Consider the following 18,476-nt stretch of genomic DNA (forward strand, 5'->3'; position numbering starts at 1 on the left):
AAGGTAAATGGATAAAGGGCTGCTTATTCCTGCTACAGACAAGGTGTTTGTATTAATGTGTCTGTTGCTTTATGGCAAAAAGCTGTATTTAATTCAATACTCATTTTTTTGAGGACATGAATAATAATAATAATAAAAAAAGAGAGTATATTTTGTAGCGACAGAAGAAATACTGCAGTACACTATAACTGAGATTTGGGCATATTCAATTCTCGGCGGAAACGCTGAAAATCCTGCGGTCCGCGCACTATTACCGGTATTACGGTAATAGTGCGCGGAAAAACGGTTAATACGGTAATTTTCTCGCTGGATTTCAGCTCGCAGCTCCCTGAGCCGCGAGCTGAAATCCAGCTATTACCGTATGAACGGTAATAGTTTTTCCGCGGTGTGGAAAACAAAGAATTGAATATGCCCCTTAAATTCTTCTTGTTGAATTACAACTTCCAGAATACTGTGACAGCCTTTATACATTTTATTGTGTCTCTCCTCACCACTCTGTATCTATGGCAATAAAGCATTTCTATAATCATAATATTACTTCTGCTAAGCAAATTATGAAACTAAAATTCAGTTTGTTTTATAAAATGTTTTATTATAAAACCCGAAGTGCCTGGTCTGCCGGCGAAACTTAACACACATTGTTAGAGCCCAATCTTCTTAGGGTGCAGCATTGAACGCTGTCAACACCTCTCCTGGAGGTGAGCTTGACATGCTGCTGGCTGGTCCTGAACAAGTAAAAAGTTATCTGCACCATGCTGCTGCTACTCTGGATGTGGGATGTGGGATGTGGGATTTACCTTTGAGGCAGTGGTGAAGGATGTACCATCGCTGACAATGCAATTCTTTAACCTCTTGTCACACAGAGACTGTTGGAGCACTTTCTCATTTAAAGGTGAGATCCCACATACAAAATTGTTTTAGTCTCTATAAAAACTAATGGCTTTGATAAATGGCAAGATGAGCATTTTGATTTGTGTTGCCAAGTGCTTTTCTCCTATGTTTCTTATCAGTCTCTAAGCTACAAAAATAATTGAGCAGTTTTACTATTTCAAACTCTACTTGAAGATGCATTGACAAAACAGAGCAGCAGTAACATGAATCTGTGGTCATCAAGATAGAGAGTTTTTGTCTCTCACGTACTAACCCATTTTGTGTGTGCCAGTTCACAGGAAGAGCATGACCATGTGCAGGTCTCCAGAGTCAGAGCGAATAAACCGACAAGGATATGGGGAACCTTGTGCTACATATTCTGATGTGGTTCCAGCTCAGTGCTGGTTCTGTACGAGTTGTTTTCTAGTGTTTGTGGATTGTGTGACGTAATTTTGAGGGCAAGTGACGATTCCTCAGAGTGATTCCTATCAGGTTTGGTGCCAGAGCCAGCAACACTGCGCTCTGCCTGTCTGACAAATTAAACTGAATGAATGCCTCCAGGCCTGTAGACATGAGGAGTGACGGTCTTGTAGATCTTTGGCTGAGGAGAGAAGGGGTTGCCACCCTACAGGACACCAGCAGAGGAGGCCAAGGGGAGAGTATCTCCTCGAGTCACTCAGGGCTGGCGTTCCCATGTCCAATGCCAGCTGTGCCTTTGCACATTGAGAGAGGTTGCAGGGTCCCGTGAAGTTGGGGAGGGGGGCAGACAAGCTCACGGTCTCACATGGGGCTGTGCAACGTATAAATCTGCCCCCAAGCAGCAGCTAGTGTATCTGTGTCTGTAAGAGAACGCAGGCATTTTCAGTTTGTTAAATAAATCTAAAATGTAAGTTGGTCTAATGTGAAAAAGCTATACATACATATATATAATATCTTTATATAGCCCCTACATATTAAGCAGTGCTTTAAAGAGGATATGTAATCATTCACATCAGTCTCTGTCCCATTAGACTGTAAGCTGATCACACTCCAGGGTTAATTTGAGCAGAAGTAATTTAGCCTACCAGTAGGGTATTAGTCTGAGGGAGGAAACACATGCAAATAGGAGAACATACGGATAGTGCCCTCTCAGAATCAAACTCATGGGTCAGTGCTATCAGGCAGCATCGCTAACCACTATGGAACTGTTCTCATACAGCACAATCCACTAGTGATCCCAATGTATGTACAGTCACCAAAGTGATACACCTGGGATGGGGGCTTCTGAAGGTGGACTAGCCCTAAAATACTTCCCTGTCCAGCAAAACTATGAAAGTGTTAATGATTTTCACCACTATTGCACACTGCAGCCAAGGCTGGTATACTAAACAGTGTATATTTAAAATGTAATGATTGATGCACGTTGAGTTTAATCCTTGCTGTGTAATGTGATCAGCATCGCTACCAAGAAAAAGCACATATGATGTGGAACTGAGCAATGCTGTAGTTCAGCTGTAATATCTATGGGCAGGGGGTAAAACACTCTGTCCTTCATTTGATTTAGAATCATAAACATCAAGACTTACCACACGTCCATCCTAAATATATTAAAATATATTAATATAGTTGCAACCATCTATTGCAGTGATCAATCGATGCCAATAATATGTGCAGATTCAAGGAAAACATTTCAATTGCCAAAAGCATGTATTATGGGGGAATGAATAAATGTCCGGATTCTAGTTACTTACTGTTCCTGATCTTCAAAGCTTACTTGGGACTCTTATCTCTGAAAATGGAATGGAAATATGTGTGCTAAATCAATGTATCCTTGTTCATAATATATACATATGGTGACATAATGAAGCCAGCCCTTTTCAAGGTGAGTTATCATAATGAGAAATAATTGTTATCCCAGAAGGGAGGTGTTTGGCTGAAATGGTTTAGGCTGCTCACTGGAACCTATTTAATAATCCTGTCCGAAGGGCAATAGCATTATCTACACCCTTAATATATCATATTCAGACCCATGATAGCTAATGTCTTGTTGCCGTGGGTAACTTTTATTTAATCTTTCCTGTTGTCTTATGCTTCCAATCCAGGTTTGGGAATTAAGTGTCATGGTCTTGAGTGTGAGTCCAACTATAACATATTCCAAGAAATACATTACACAATATGATGTGATATAACTTAACATACAGAAAAATATGTAAACATGTCCTTACCATGAGATGATATGAACATATTATTATATAGAAATTATAGTAAGGTACAAGCTCTGGCTCTTTCTTGCTGATAATTCTAGGCTCTGAGGAAATATGTGTGCATTCAAAAGCTGGCCGATTATGTTTAATTAAAATAGCGTCCTTTACAATTTTTCTAACCTTGCATAATCGTGTACAACAGTGGTTCCCAAACTGTGCCTCGGCGATCTCACAGGAGTGCCTTGGTCAGTGGCAAGCAAGTCAGGGGTCTACTTGGTAATTATTTTGGCTTAGGGGTGCCTTGAAAAAATTATGGAGACCCTAAGGGTGCCTTGAACTGAAAAAGTTTGGGATCCACTGGTGTACAATAAAAGTCTGTGTCCTGAAAGTAGTAGTAGGATGGCAATAGCCTTATCATTGTACTCACTTGGTCTGCCTCTGATTGTGCCTTCACAGATCTCTCTGTAGCATACATCATGCTGTACCTTATATACCCGTCTGTACCTGCACAAACACATATAATCACTACAGAACTTGTTATCTTAACTTGCCCTTACAAATTAGGAACAAAAGCCATATCAGAAATAATGCAGGTAATGATAGTACATACAAGGACATTGAGTAAAGAGCTGGGGATAAACATGCCAGGGTCATATCTCTTGTTGGGGGCACTAGAAGTTAAAGCGCTATTCCAGTGTTAGCTAACCTGTGACACTCCAGGTGTTGTGAAACTACAAGTCCAGGCCAGCATGCTTTGCCAATATATAGCAGCTTAATGCTGGAAGAGTATGCTGGGAACTATTCTATGACAGGAGTAACAACTCTTCTAATCCCTAATGGGAGTTTTCAAATCCATCACCTTCCACCCAACTACCTCACACTACTACTGTGGCTATGGGCATCTACTTTTTGGTCTATTCGGTAGAATCTTGGTCCTTTTAGTCAGCCAAAACCTGTGCTAGTCAGCTGAGGTAAAGCTATATATGCACCAGGGATATGAGGCAGTGACTTCACATGGCAGATTGTTTTGATTGGATGGATGCACTCGTCAAACGTAGCCAGCTGTAATTTGGATCCCCAAGAGAGTGCTAGTATGCAGAAGAAGCTAGATTAAATACGTTTTGTGTACACTGAACAATTATTGAATATGTCCTTATGGAAACAAACCATATCTCTAGACACCATCTTTAATGGATAAGAAGATTTTTACTCACTGTGAAATCGATTTCTCTGACTCCATTGGGGGACAGTGCGAGACATTAGGGTATAGTAGGTGGGACTAGGAGTCTAGGCACTTATCAAACTTGCTTGTTCCCCACACTCCTCCCCTACTATGCCCCTCTTCTCCAGCTCAGACCTCAGTTTTGTATAACCAAGCCAGGAAGAAAGGAGAAGCAATACATAAAACAGCACTACTTTCAGAGCAAGGGAGGGTGCACAGTGTCCCCCAATGGAGTCAGAGAAATCGATTTTACGGTGAATAAAAATCTTCTTTTCTCTTTCCTACCATTGGGGGGACACTGCGCGACATTGGGTACATACCAAAGCTGCCTCTAAGAGATGGAATGCTCTGGAATGGCTGCATGCAATATTTTGCGCCCAAACCTTGCTTCAGTGGATGCATAGCCATGCAACCAAGAAACTCTGCAGAACGAGTGGATGTTGCCACCCTGCACAACTGTTCCATCAAAGCACCCTGTTGTGCTGACCAAGGAGCGACCAAACCCCTGGAGAGCCTTCTCTAAAAGTAACCTGAACTGGATGCGGGGCACAAACAGAATCCAACAGGATGGTGGAAGTGATTTAGCGGGCAAAAGACTGTTTGGAAACTGGGCAACCCCGCTATTGAGCGTTCGAAATGGCGAAGAGGCCATTAGTCTCATGGACAGAGACTGTGCCTTCAAGAGTATAAAGCCACTGTGTCAAGTAGGATGCAGACATTATCCTCTGAACCAATAATGCCCGATGTGATGCATCACTCTATCCTCCTGGATAAGTAAAATGTGGGAGTGCAAAACACACTTCCGACACAGAACTCCTGCAAACAGAGGCGATATTCAAGGGAACACCCCTACCATGAGATAACATATCACAGAATCGGCGGGTCAAAAGCGGCGAAAGCAAGCACTCTGATGACAATATCTAGATTCCATGGCTTCACCTGAACAACCAAAGGGGGGCTGAACCTGAAGAAACCCCCTGAAGAAAGACAACCTCCCGTGAGCTTGTAAACCAGTGCTGAAGTAAATGGACAGCATCGGGAACTGCATTTTGAGGGAACCAAAGCGGAGTCCCATATCGGAGCCAGCTCGCGAAAGAAAACAACTTAGAGAGCCAGCACAGGAAATCCTGGTATTCACAGTACACGGTGTATCGTTTCCAGCCCAATGAGAACGGCTGAGGGAGATGCCCTATGGGCTGTATTGGAGGTACCAACCAGCCCCCTGCGAAAAACTTCTGGCCCAAAGATCTGGGTTTCCAACGCCACAACGTCTAGCTAGGTGATCTAAAGAGTGGCAGAAGAGGCCCCTGAACTATAAGATCTGGCCGCATTGGTAGGCGGAAATGAGGGCCCACCAGGATAGCTGGAAACCGCCCCTTTCAGAAAGTCCTTGGCACCCACGAGAACATGGGATGTGGAAGTTATAGGTACACCAGTCCGAAATTTCAGGGAAACATCCTGGCATCGAAAAATCCACCTGAGGGTCTCTAGGTTTAGAGCAGTAAAGGATAACTTGAGGAATGAGTATAGTCCTTAGTCCCTGGGGACTAAGTACGGAATGCCCCAAGACTTCACCAGGAGGGAAAAAGATGTCTCCTACTTAATTACGTCGGGATAACATGGTCAATAGTATGGGAACCTTACACACCACTCAGGCCATATCCTGGTAGACTCTCACATTGCCATTGGGCTGTGTGTTCCCCCCTTGATGCTACAGATATGCAACAGCCATGGCCTTAACTGACAAAATGTCTAGAGCAGTGTTGGCTAACCTGTGACACTTCAGGTGTTGTGAAACTACAAGTCCCAGCATACCCTTCCAGCAATAAGCTGCTATATATTGGCAAAGTATGCTGGGACTTGCAGTTTCACAACACCTGGAGTGTCACAGGTTAGCCAACACTGGTCTAGAGGCTTCTTAAAGAGGAACAGCTGGGCCTGATGCAACACACTGTGCACCTGTGATCTCCAAATTTGAAAGAAACGGTTCTCTTGGGAGGACCAAAAGACCCTGGAACCTTAAGGATCCTATTAATCCACCTCAACCTAACAGACTAGCGTCTGTCACTGACCTCACTTCTGACTGTTTTTGACTAACCACCCCGAGAAGGGAATTCGGGTCAGTTAGGACAGAGAGATGATCTGCGTGTCCAATAACATGGAACCCGACCTTTTCTGGAGAATCTCCCTCTGAAGATGTTGTGAGTGGAGCGTGGAAACTTTGCTGCCTAGAATATTGGTACCCTGGTTTCCAGAAACTTCATGCAACTGCGAAGAGAAACTTCTTTCTGTGCCAGGAGCATCCTGCTTCTACTCTGAAGTGAGAGGGCCCTATCCTCTGGTAGGAAGACCCTGTGGGTCACAGTACAGAAGAGAAGGCATAAGAAAACGCATCTGCTGTCGTAGAATGAGTGAGGACCTGGGTAGGTTCCAAACCTAGTCGTGTGCTTTCAGGCACTGGATGGAGATTTGAATAGATGATAGAGCCTTTGGAAAACGGTCATACAGATAGGGTATTATCGTGACTCACTGGGCACGCATTAGCTCTGCTATGACCGTCCTTACCTCAGAAGCCCTTGAGGCACAATGTCATCCAGTTAACAAAAGGCAGGATTCTGAGATGGAACTGAACCTTCTGTACAGCCAAAGTGGAAGAGACACCGGTGCCCCCTCCAGAATGATTCATGTAAGACCTCCTTGATGTCTATTGAGCACAGGAACTACCTGTTAACTGCCTGCAATGACTGTGCGTAGTGAGTACATTTTAAACAAAATAATGCAGACCTGCCTGTTGAGGGACTGCAAGTTTAAATGGGACGGAAGAACCAGGCTATCTCTGGGCCAGGAAGTGGTTGAAATAAATTTCTGCAATCTCCGGGAATGTCACCAGGCTTATAGGCACCCCTACTTAACTGCAACTGTGCATGTACTATATGCTCTTCCTGGAGGCAAGGAGTGACCACGCAATGTGAGACTGTCGTTGCCATGGCCTGGTGGAGCTGACGGGAAGATAGGTACTCTTACCTCCAGTGGCCCCTGGAGATTGGTCTGTAATTCTGCAAAAGTCAGAAGTTCCGTTTTTGGAACGTCCATCTGGACACCTCTGGCTAAGTGCTCTGAATATAGCTGGATGGTTTTCTGAAACCCAGCTATGACCCTGTTGGGTCTAAACAAACTGCCTGGCGTCACTCAAGAGGAGTAAAGGGCCGGTTCCACTCTTTGATAGAGAGACCGCCAGAGAAAAACTTTCTATGGGCGCCTGCCCTGCGTAGGGATAGCAGAATAAGTGAACAGACAATCCAACAGGGTTGTCAACCCCAGGTGTTCCTTCCCATCTATTCTCTCGGCCGGGAGAGGAAGGAGATGAAAATCAGCCCAGCCTATTGTTTATTTGGCTTTTGCCAAAGGTCAGGCACTGTCCATCCTACGAGGAGATAGTCTCCAAAATAGGGCAGGTGCGAATGGAACCGCAGACTTGTGTTCTGCAAAGGTTAAAATGCGTCTAATGCTTAAGCTGAGATTATCCACCCTGTGAGTGGATGTGGAATCAGAGATAATAATGCTTTTGACTGTAAATCAAGATCCAACTAGCCATCCTCTGCTGAGGAATGAACCCTATCCTGATCCACACTGTGAACAACTTTGAAACACAAAATTATGCTTATGCCTGTGAGATGGTGAGCCAATGTGTCTCTGTCTGGGTGGACTCAGACTGGGATAGAGGCATGCCGCTTCTCTCTCGGAAAATGTGCCTGCGACATATCTGATCCGTGTGGGCTGAGCGTGTGTAGAAACGTAAGAAAAAGGGATACTCATGTACCTTTCCAGACTATAAAATCACCTTAGTGAGTTCAACCATTGATGCTGCCAGTGATTTAGGCCAGACTGCTCCTCCAGAGCTGCTGACACCGGAGTGGGAGCACATTGTTCGCAGACCCTAGCATCGTAAGCTGCACAGAGGGCATCTGCGCTAGGCTGTACAAAAGATAATATAAAAAATTACATTCTCCACATATATAATGGCGCTCAGACATACCAATGGTCCATATGAAACAAGGCAATGGTAGGCAAAGCATCACAGAATAAATCCGTATCACATTATTTTGGTACATATATAATGCAGTACAGAAGAAATGCTAAGTGAGGTAGTTACAGGGGGTCCCTTATTTTTGTACGTCCCCTTTCTAGACATTTTTGGAATTGTAAATAAACAATAACAATATCAAAGAATATATAGATTATTGTTGTTTTTTTAACATATGTCTGAATATTAGATATATGCTCCGCAGGGACCCAGAGTGAAGGAAGCCGACAGGCTATTCACTCCTCTGGGTCTTGGGATCGATCCCTGCGATGCACCTATAAAGGAAAATAAAATAAACATGTGAAAAACTAAAATTAACTCAGGTATAAGCAGGAGCCTATACTTACATGACCTATCTCCTAGGCACTTAGAAAAAACTGAGGTCTGAGCTGGATAGGAGGGGCGTAGTAGGGGAGGAGTGTGGGGGAACAAACAAGTTTGATAAGTGCCTACACTCATAGTCCCACCTACTATGCCCCAATGTCTCACAGTGTCCCCCAATGATAGGAAATAGAAATAAGATTTATAAACATGCTAGAATGCTAATGATAGTACTTGGGTAATTTTTTGCTAATTACTACAGAATTGTAGTACACAAAAGTTAATGTTTCATTAAGGGTTAAAAAAGATCTTAATTTTGAGTTGGGTATGCAATGCAGTGAGTAAATATCACAATGATAAATCCCTTTGATCAGTGAAACATTGACATTTGCTAGTTTTCTTTTATATAGAGCAGGGTCTCCTGCCAATGCAGACCAAAGACTCTGGAGAGAATGCACTCTCCCTGTGCTTTTAATGGAACAGTCTGTTCTGCACCTTCCATATGATGACATGGGGTGCGGTGATGTAGCCAGGGTTAATTACTTACAGGTGGTGACAGACTCCTCCCTCCCACACAGGATGCGACAGTGTTTCGGAGTACAGTCGGGTGCAGGCAAATGTCTCCTTTCTGCAGGCTGGAGAGCAAAGATGTCACCCTCTGCAAAAACTCACACTCTTCTATATTGCAATAAACAAAAGCCAAAGCCCACACAATCGCACTGCACTGTGTAACAGCCAAATGACTCATTTAGTCTCCAGTGACCCATCTAGGCTGATCATTGAACAATAATATTCACATTCTGTATTGCAACTGCCCTTGTTGCTGAACAACTCAACCCAAACCTTGCCAAAGGGATAGAGTGCTTTAATTATATACAGCAGCTAAAACATTTATACGGAGGAATTCACAGTCAATCATAAGCACACTCAATGAAACTAATGGTTGAGGTTTTGTGCCACAAATATGACACTCATTTATACAGATGTAGCTGGATCAAACAGTGCAGACAGCAGAAAGTGGTTCTACTAAGTGCCACCTCTTTTACTCCAGATTGGCACCACTTTGTGAATTTCTACAGAATATTCAGTACATTTACCACTGACTTACCTCAGCTGTCTGCTTGCTCTACTTGTAAGGGGCTTACACATTGGTGCTCTGCATGACTAAATGCAGGTGAAATGGAACTTAAAGAATAGATCATTGATCCCCATGAAGGGCCGAAGGGCTGTTATGGGTCACTAAAGGAAACTCTTGGTAAATGAACATAAGAGCATAGATGTAACTTGCATGCTTGTTTTTTTTTTTTTTAACTCATTTTTGTGCTCCATCTAGTATTCACCATATTTTAGCCTCCCATAATGAGGTTCTCACACCAGACCAGCGCTACAGAAGTCAGACCTTCAGAGCCAATATCAGTCTTCATTGTTTATGCCTTAAATAAGAATGTGTCAAAATTACTACTAAGGCGAAGAATAACAAAAATGTGACTTGTACAGTCTCTAACACTGTCATGGTAGAAACTAGTGTTAACAAATTCATCTAAGCATACAATTAAAAAGCACAGCTTTATTTTACCATTTACAATTAAAAACAGTTGTACTTTACATACCCAGCTGGCACTGCTGCCCTTTGAATCCTGTTGGGCAGTCACAAACCTCTCCATTCACACAGGTTCCTCCATTAATACATGGTGTTTCCAGGCAGCCTCCTCGTTCACCTGTCAGAGGATAGTTAGTGCACAAATCAAACATGCCAAGTAGATTTTTTCTTACTGATTTAGGATGGCCATATACAGAATGCTCCTTCCCCTGCATGCTGAATTACTGAATCTGTGGTCAATTTGGCCCAGCAATCTGGCAAATATTTGATTCTGCCTCACAAAAGATTCAGCAGTTCTGATAGGTTGGTGCCCACTCGTATTTCAGAGCAGGTTTGCTATTGATGGTTTCCCCGGCCTATCACATTGGCCAGAGCTGCAGGTAGTGGGCCGAGCGTTAGTCCTAGACGCTAGGTCCCAACCTCAGAACAGCTGGATAACGGATTAGATTGGTCTCATCTGTAGGTCACAGGAAATACAGCAGGTAAGTAGGCTTACGCAGTGATGTTTATTAGCTCAAGCAGTCCTAATAAAGACAGTTACACACTAGTTTGAGGTACTAGTGATCTCCAGATCTCAAACAGGGCTCTTTTTATACAGTTTCTGACACACATGTTGGCAGAGGGTATCTCAGCCCCCTTCTTAGCTGGCACCACAAGTCTGAGATATTACATCAAATATTTAGTATAAGGATGTAAAATATTCTCTAATCTTGGATTTAACAAAATTCATATCAATCTGTGGTTTCCTAAACTACTTGCTGGTTGCATCATTCATGTAGTCCGTCTATCTTTTAACAAGACAGGATAACAGGAAACGAGCCCGTGCTGGCTACAAAAGTCTTGGTCACTAGATGAAAAGACTTAATTAGCATAACTTCAGAAGTTACAAAAATGAATTTCCTCCTACATGGCATACAGCGTCAGAAATTAATACATTTCCAATAGAACAATGAGTACATTTGCAATGATATACATTAGCACACTGTGCTACTGAATGAAATACATTTATAGAATAAGTTATGTATAAGTGATCCAGACACAAGTGAATGAACGGTACCCTGCCCTATGGTCAGAGCTAGGGCTGTCATATTTACTGTATTAAATATTCTCCTGCTCGTCCAAGATGTCCCTTTGTTTATGTCAACCAGATCAGCTAAATGTCCGTAACAGCACAGGAGATGAATGTGCTGATCTGCGGGATACAGTGACCTGTCCACTCGTGTGATTGTTAGTATAATAAAGTGAGGGGAATAGAGGTAAGCAGGAAGCAACAGTCAGAATTAGATAGTGGAAGAAGCAGGATCCCCAATTGCACAAAGTAAGTATCTGAGGATCCTGTAAAACTGAAACAGGAAGCGTGTGGTGCCAAAACCACCTCTATAGGAAACAGAGTTAATATATCCAACTTATTTATAAATGGCCCTCACAGTGTCTCACTGCTCACAACCTGTCACATACCGTCCTTGTTACTCTGGTCAGGGTCTTGCAGGTTCAGTGCTTGTCTCATGGGGATGGGTGACTCTTCTGTATTCTCAATTCTGATTGGAGCCTCAGGTTCTGAAAACCGTCAGCAGAATAAACATGGTGAGACTGTTAATGTGTTCTGTGAGACATCCCCCTGCTGGCACTAGACAGAACCACGCTCACCTTTTGTAATGTTGAGCGACTTCTTTTTATGACTGAATCTGGCAGTAATACGTCTTCGCCCATCTGTCAGCTCTGTGAATCTGTAATGAAAAGAAGAGGGAAAATGGCTGTCTAAGGCATAGACTGCACTTGGTTCAAATCAGAATGCGGTGTATAGCCAGAAGATGACACACAATTATGTTTTTTTTACTTGTGGGCTTGTGGAGTCTCAGCAGGAGGAGGGCCCCTTTCAGTTAACATTCGAACTTCTGGAGGAGTTTGTGGCGGTGGTTTGTTTCTTAAAATCCTGGAAGAGGGCCGGGGACGCTCCTGAGGTCCCTCTTTCTGCACTACAGGATACATAGCAAATAATTGTACAGGCACCACATACATTTCCATTTCCTGGATTACTTAAATGCACAACACAAACCCTCTCTCACACCCTCCTTACTTACATGTCTGTATACGCAGGGTCTTGGGATCACTATTCACAGCTCCTTGTGGGGTATTGCGCTGAGCTGTCACTGTAATCCGGTATCTCTGGCCGGGCTGAAGCTCTCGTACAGTGTATGATGTCATCTGTGCAATGGGTATATAGCGGCTCTTTGTGCTGTGATTGTGAGTCACATTGAATACATAGCCATCCACTGAGCCAGCTGGAGGGGAATCCCAGTTCAGGTGCACGGTGCTGGTAGTGACAAGCACTGCCGAGAGGTTACTGGGGGGAAGTGGGCCTAGTGAGGGACAGGAAGTGATCATTAAATCTCTGTGTGACAATTACACAGGCTGATCTAGGTCATTTAGTCCTTGTTGTAGCACAGACTCAGTTTACTCAGCTCCCCATGTAACATACACCCAGAATCACTTCATATAATTCTAACATTAAATCTCTGCTTAAAGTTCATCCATCCCCTAAAAACCATGGATGCAGCTATTTTGTGTGCTGCACTATTATTTATGAGAGTGCAGCCTCAGTGATGTCACAAGTTCCTTAAGAATTGATAGGCTGCATCCTCATGAATATTTGTTTAGCCCACAAAATGGCTGCCTTTGTTGAGAACAGCTAATGGATACACTATACATACGGCACTGAAGTCCTTTATGCATTCTCTCAATGTCCACAGTATTTTATGTCAGCCCCGTGGTTGTTGTCTTACGTGTCCAAGCTACTAGCGGTGCACTGGGAAGGCTCTCTGAAGGTGGGTTGCCAGGGTCAGAAATGCTTAAAGTGCTGATTAGAATGGTGTATTTCTCTCCAGGCTGCAACTCTCTGTGGACATAAAATAATGATTGAGCCAGAAAGTAGGTCTGAAACTTGATTCTGTTTATATGACTGTAAATACCATAGAAGGCAATGGTATCACACGTCCATTTTCAGTGATACAGTTCAGCATATGAGTCACATATTTACTCATACTCACCTGAAGGTGTATTCTCCTGCTAAAGGCTCCTGCTCTGCTTGTTGTGTTCTGTCATTCGGGTGCTGCAGGGACAGCCGGACATGGGCTACAGTTGTATGTCTGTGAGGGTTCAGTGACCAGGAGACTGTGATAGAGGAGTCTGTGGCAGAACTGACCCGTGGTCTGTCCACAGCAGGTGGTCCTGTCATGTCAAACATACACAATTATCTATTTTGCAGAACACACAGAGCAACCTCAAACTTCTACACAGACTTCATCATTGCCCCAGAGAGAATAGATATAAAACCTATATTTTTTTAATTTGCTGTTGTGTGAGGTGTGATCATTCTTATACAACATAAAACCTTAGGGGTGTGACCAAGTAGCAAGAGGTTTGTGTGACAATACTAGGAGTGGGTATGATGCCACTGTTGCCAGGTCCTGATTGCACACTTTCCAGGGGAGGAACATAACACTATACCTAGCATGTACATTCCCCTTGTGCTAACAGCTTCCATGCACCATTTCCATGAAATACAAATTGATAATCCAGAATTCAAGACTTCTCCCGAGCTGCCCCCCTGCACTGGAATGACCTCCACGCTCCATCCGTTTGTCCCCCAACCTGTGCTCCTTCAAACAGGCACTTAAAACTCATCTCTTCCACATAGCCTACCAGCTTTCCACCTAACCCTCTCTCCACGGTCTCTCTCCTCTCTTCGCTCCTCCTCAGTAGAGGGGAGCGCTTGCTCCCCTCCTCCGACACCCTCTGTGCCTGTCGTCTGTCTCCCCTCCCCTTAGGATGTAAGCTCGTATGAGCAGGGCCCTTCTCCCTCCTGTCTCTCTACCTTCTCTTCTGCTCCAACCTCCATATATTTGCCTTGCCTGGAGCCTCTGAAGTCTTGGTACTACTCGTTTATTGTTTTGTACTGTTATTCCTTGTACTGTCCATTGTTTGTATTGTGTACGGCACTGCGGAAACCTTGTGGTGCCTTATAAATAAATGATAATAATAATAATGGTCTCACTTGTGCGAGCAGTGAGGGTAAGTGGGCGGCTGATATCATTGTGGCGCAGGTTGCGTTTCACAGCGACGATGGTGATATTGTAGGGACGTCCTGGGCTGAGACCTCGCAGCTCATGCTCCGTGTGACCCCTCTCCACAAAGTCTGTCCGTGAGGAGCCATCGGGGGCTGTGTAGCTCACAGCAAAGCCATCTGGCAAATGTCCAGACATATCCTCTGGGGGTGTCCAAAACACCCAAACACTGTTCTCTCCCACCGCACCCAGTGACAAAGACAGAGGGGGCAGCAGATCTGCAAGGAAAAAGGTGGGAGAAACAATGTGTAGCACAAATTGTGAGACCAGAAGTGTTCTTCCAACATGCACTGCGTTACTACAACTACAGAGATACTCGTCATTAGGTAACACACAACAGAGATATTGTCAGCCCACATTCACACAGCACCTACTAAGTCACTTACAAATACTCTCTTACATGTACTGTGTGCAGAACCACAATGGACTACTGAAGGGCCACAAAAGTAATGTTACCTTTTTCACAAGTGATCCCAGTATAACCAGTCCGACACGTGCAGCTAACTGCGCCCTCCGCACCGGACACACAGACACCACGGCTACCACATGGGTTCAAGAAGCATAAGTCACTCACTGTAAAAACACAATGTTATGTGGACAGCGTGAAGATGAGTTATTGTTTACATGCAATGAATTAAAAAGTAATGGTAAACTAATGCTTTAATATTTTTTTCTTGCTTGAATGCAGTACTCAAGGATGCAAACCATGCAGTCTACCATTATCCATACTAACTTCTCGATTAGGTGTCAATGTTATGTCACTCTCTACGGATAGCCCTGCCAGAGTAAAGGTGCACATACACAGGTTGATCAAGCTGCAGATTTGGCCATTCATATATGGGACCAAATTGAAAAGATCTGGCCATTCAACACTTGGGTTGAGCAGGGAGATCAGACGGAATCGTTAGCGTATTTGGATGGTGACCACACACACCCTTCCATTCCTATCAGAGGCTTGACTGTAGATTTGGCTCATGCGCACTGCGATTTGAAGCCAATTAGGTGTAAAATGGTCCATCAAAATGACAGAGTGTAAGCAATATAGTAGCTTCTGCTTATTTCAATATTTCCAAATAAGCTTATATAAATGTTTAACTGAATATGTGAAGAAAAAATGTAAACACACACTACTTTGGGTACATTTCTTATCAAACTAGGGCTGATAACAGTTGATTAAATGGAAGAGAACTATGTTAGCCTGTACAAGGTCTCAAACACACAAGGTCATTTTTCCTGCAACCATGGCTGGTGCGGTGGAGACAAACCAACACGCTGTCATCAGTTTGGAAAAAATGCCAATGTGTATACATGTTATACTACTCAGAGTGATCAATGATGTGTAACCTAAATGTTCTAGTAAGGTACAAGAGTTTATGAAATGAATAGTATTAATGTGTTGGAGGATGGAACATAATATAATGCACCAACACTCACCTGTCTGACAGTGATAGCCATAGAACCCTCTAGGACATACACACAGGTACGAGCCTGCCAGATTCTCACAGATGCCCCCATTCTGACACGGGGAAGAGTCACAGCCATCCAGCTCTGGAGAAAACAGTAAGCAAATCAAGCTTTACTGTGTTTTGCAGTATAAAATCACAGGTGATGCTCCACAACCTCAAATATACAATGAAACAATACAAAAACAAAGATTAAAATGCAAACAATAAAACATAAGTACAATTTCTCCTTCCTGCAATTGGAGGACAATGTGACCACGTGGACTTGGAGAAAGAACACTTTAAATCTCAAACTGTTGAGTTGATAGCTTCTTCCCTGCTATGCCCTGACAATTTGGAGTCATGCTCAGGTTTCTGTAAGTGCCCTTTGGAGTAGAGTGTTCTTTTTTTATGGGACTGTGTCTACTGTGTTATTTTTTTATTTTTATTGATTGGTTTATGTGTATGCAGAACGCATTACATACTGATCAGGAAAACCTCAAAGGGAGTGAATTTCCTGTTGACTGCCTTCACTCTGGGACACTGATGAGGGGACAGTAACCTTTGGTCTGCCATTTACCAAAGTATGTGACAGCTCCTCTGTAGTATTACAGCAGTGCATGTTAATTGAAATACCCGCCGCACAGCTGAGTTGGAGCTCTGGCAGCTATCGGTGCCATTCATAGCAATGAGCAGCCAGAAAGATGTGGATGAGAACTGCCGAAAAAGATATCCTTCAGTTAGAGAAAATCTTCTACCTCAAGACTAGGGCACATAAACCTTATGGTGAGACCGCCTTGGCAACGAGCAGTTCTTCCTAGGAAGAGTACAATTTTGTGAGTGAGAGCAGCGGCAGCAGGTGCTGATACAGTGGTAAGCAGAGGTAGTACAGAGCACTTCCTAGAAGCTTTTATTGGGGGGAGCTTTCTAGTGTGGGCGTGTCCTCCTCCACTCTTTGGCGGGCTTCCTCAGTGGAGATGACATTTTTTGCTGCACAGGGATGATTCTCTGCTGATGTGCTCCCTCATCTGCTTGCCCTTGCTCACAAACTTTATTGGTTATAACACTATATTTGTTGTATCGCACTGTCCTACCATGTTAATCTTGTTGTAGTGTCTGTATGTGTGTATGTATGAAATTCTATATCTAAAAGTAACCATACTGTCTGCACAGTTATCTGAAACCGTTTATTACTATTTCTTTATCCGGTGGCTTTTTCTGTGTACTACAATATCACCACTAGGGACTTCCATGACTAAAGAGTCAGCTGAAAAGTCTTACGATCTCCAGACCTAATTGAATATGGCCCTATGACTGAGAAAGGGACTTTCAAGACTAACGGGTCAGCTGAAAAGTCTGTGCAACATTATACTTGTGCCAAATGTAATTCTAAATCACCTTTTGGATAGTCTGACCCAGATGACCTGTGTGCAGCATGTGAGGCGGAGTTCTGTGTTCAGTGACTGCATCTGCTGCCCTGGAGAAGCTGGCTTGGTTACTAGCAACTTTCATAGCTGAACTCACTCAGGTAATGTCTCAGACCAAAGAGGTAAGTGAATCTTTTCCTTCTCAAAATGCACCACAAATTCCACATTCACAGCCTGTAGAGACCACTAGTTTGGCTTTCCAGGCAGAGACTGGTCTGCCATTATCTTAAGCAGAGTCTGCTCAGGGTCTGGTGAAGGCTTCTTTCTCGTTGGAATGCCTTCTTAACCCCAAAGAAGAAACAGAGGTAAACGTCATATTCCTGAGGCTTTTTACCAATTCTCTTTGACTCCGAACTTTCTTCAGATGAAGAAGGGGAGTTGTTCCCTGGGTCTGAGGGGGAAGCCCTTATAGTCTAAGACACAGAGTGTGGATGATTTGGTCTTTGGGGTTTGAAAAAACCTTGGGTTTTGCAGAACCTGAAGTGACAGATCTTTCTGACTTTTCTCTTTTTAAATGTCAGAAGAAGCAAAAGTTTGTTTTCCACCATCTCCTCAGCTTTCTGAAATGATTTCTGAATCTTGGCAGAAACCCAATAAAAAATCCCAGATGCTGGAGAAGTTTAAAGCCCCTTACCATGGGAAAAGTCTGTTATATGGGAGAGTTCTCCAAAAGTCGATCCTAATATTGCCCACTTATCTAAAGCCACTACTTTACCGATGCAGGGAGCATTTATGCTCAGGGACATTACAGCCAAACAATGTGATTTTCCTCTTTAACCGTTAGCAACAGTAAACCAAAGCAACCTAGGTTTCGGTCCTTTCAATCCTCTAGACGAACAAGAGCAGCCTCTACTAGAGAACGGTCTTCTCCCGCAGGCAGGCGGTCCGCCAGATGTGGAGATCTCAAGTCGCCAGACAAGGCGTCTGCATGACATAATGGTTCACCACATATCTGTGGTGGCTGCTCTTCAGTAGTTTCAGGACCAATGGTTGGCCTCAACCTCGAACACTTGGGTACAAGTGTTGGTCACAAGAGGCTATGTCAGAGACCTTATCAGGTTATCTCTTTGTAGATTTTTAACACAGGCTTTCCTTCTTGCGGTCTCAAAAGATAAATGCTCAGGCAAGCTATCCAAAAGCTTATGGCTTCTGAGGTGAAAGCTTCTGTTCAACTCAAGAAAAAAGTTTGGGGTTCTACTCCAA

The 18,476-nt window shown here is 43.6% G+C and overlaps 1 protein-coding gene and 1 long non-coding RNA gene across 8 annotated transcripts in view; both read right to left on the reverse strand.

Moving 5' to 3' along the window:
* Positions 1–571: 571 nt before the first annotated feature.
* Positions 572–18,476, reverse strand: part of SNED1 (sushi, nidogen and EGF like domains 1) — a 123,009-nt gene continuing 105,104 nt past the window's right edge. For all 7 annotated transcript variants that reach the window (XM_075201784.1, XM_075201788.1, XM_075201786.1 and 4 more), the window contains 14 exons: positions 15,839–15,952; positions 14,861–14,977; positions 14,335–14,622; positions 13,328–13,508; positions 13,064–13,176; positions 12,362–12,640; positions 12,118–12,256; positions 11,928–12,007; positions 11,739–11,837; positions 10,291–10,398; positions 9,228–9,315; positions 3,481–3,557; positions 2,601–2,638; positions 572–1,709 (listed from right to left, as the gene is read on the reverse strand). In XM_075201784.1, coding sequence (XP_075057885.1) covers positions 2,613–2,638; positions 3,481–3,557; positions 9,228–9,315; positions 10,291–10,398; positions 11,739–11,837; positions 11,928–12,007; positions 12,118–12,256; positions 12,362–12,640; positions 13,064–13,176; positions 13,328–13,508; positions 14,335–14,622; positions 14,861–14,977; positions 15,839–15,952 — 1,709 coding nt within the window. In that variant the 3' untranslated portion in view covers positions 572–1,709; positions 2,601–2,612. The remainder of the gene's footprint in view (positions 1,710–2,600; positions 2,639–3,480; positions 3,558–9,227; positions 9,316–10,290; positions 10,399–11,738; positions 11,838–11,927; positions 12,008–12,117; positions 12,257–12,361; positions 12,641–13,063; positions 13,177–13,327; positions 13,509–14,334; positions 14,623–14,860; positions 14,978–15,838; positions 15,953–18,476) is intronic.
* LOC142143720 (uncharacterized) lies at positions 3,108–3,474 on the reverse strand. The gene is made up of 2 exons (XR_012689569.1): positions 3,374–3,474; positions 3,108–3,342 (listed from the first exon to the last, which is right to left on the reverse strand). It is a non-coding gene; the product is annotated as an uncharacterized LOC142143720 (long non-coding RNA).

The sequence above is a fragment of the Mixophyes fleayi genome, chromosome 3, assembly GCF_038048845.1.
Source record: "Mixophyes fleayi isolate aMixFle1 chromosome 3, aMixFle1.hap1, whole genome shotgun sequence".
Taxonomy (NCBI): domain Eukaryota; kingdom Metazoa; phylum Chordata; class Amphibia; order Anura; family Limnodynastidae; genus Mixophyes; species Mixophyes fleayi.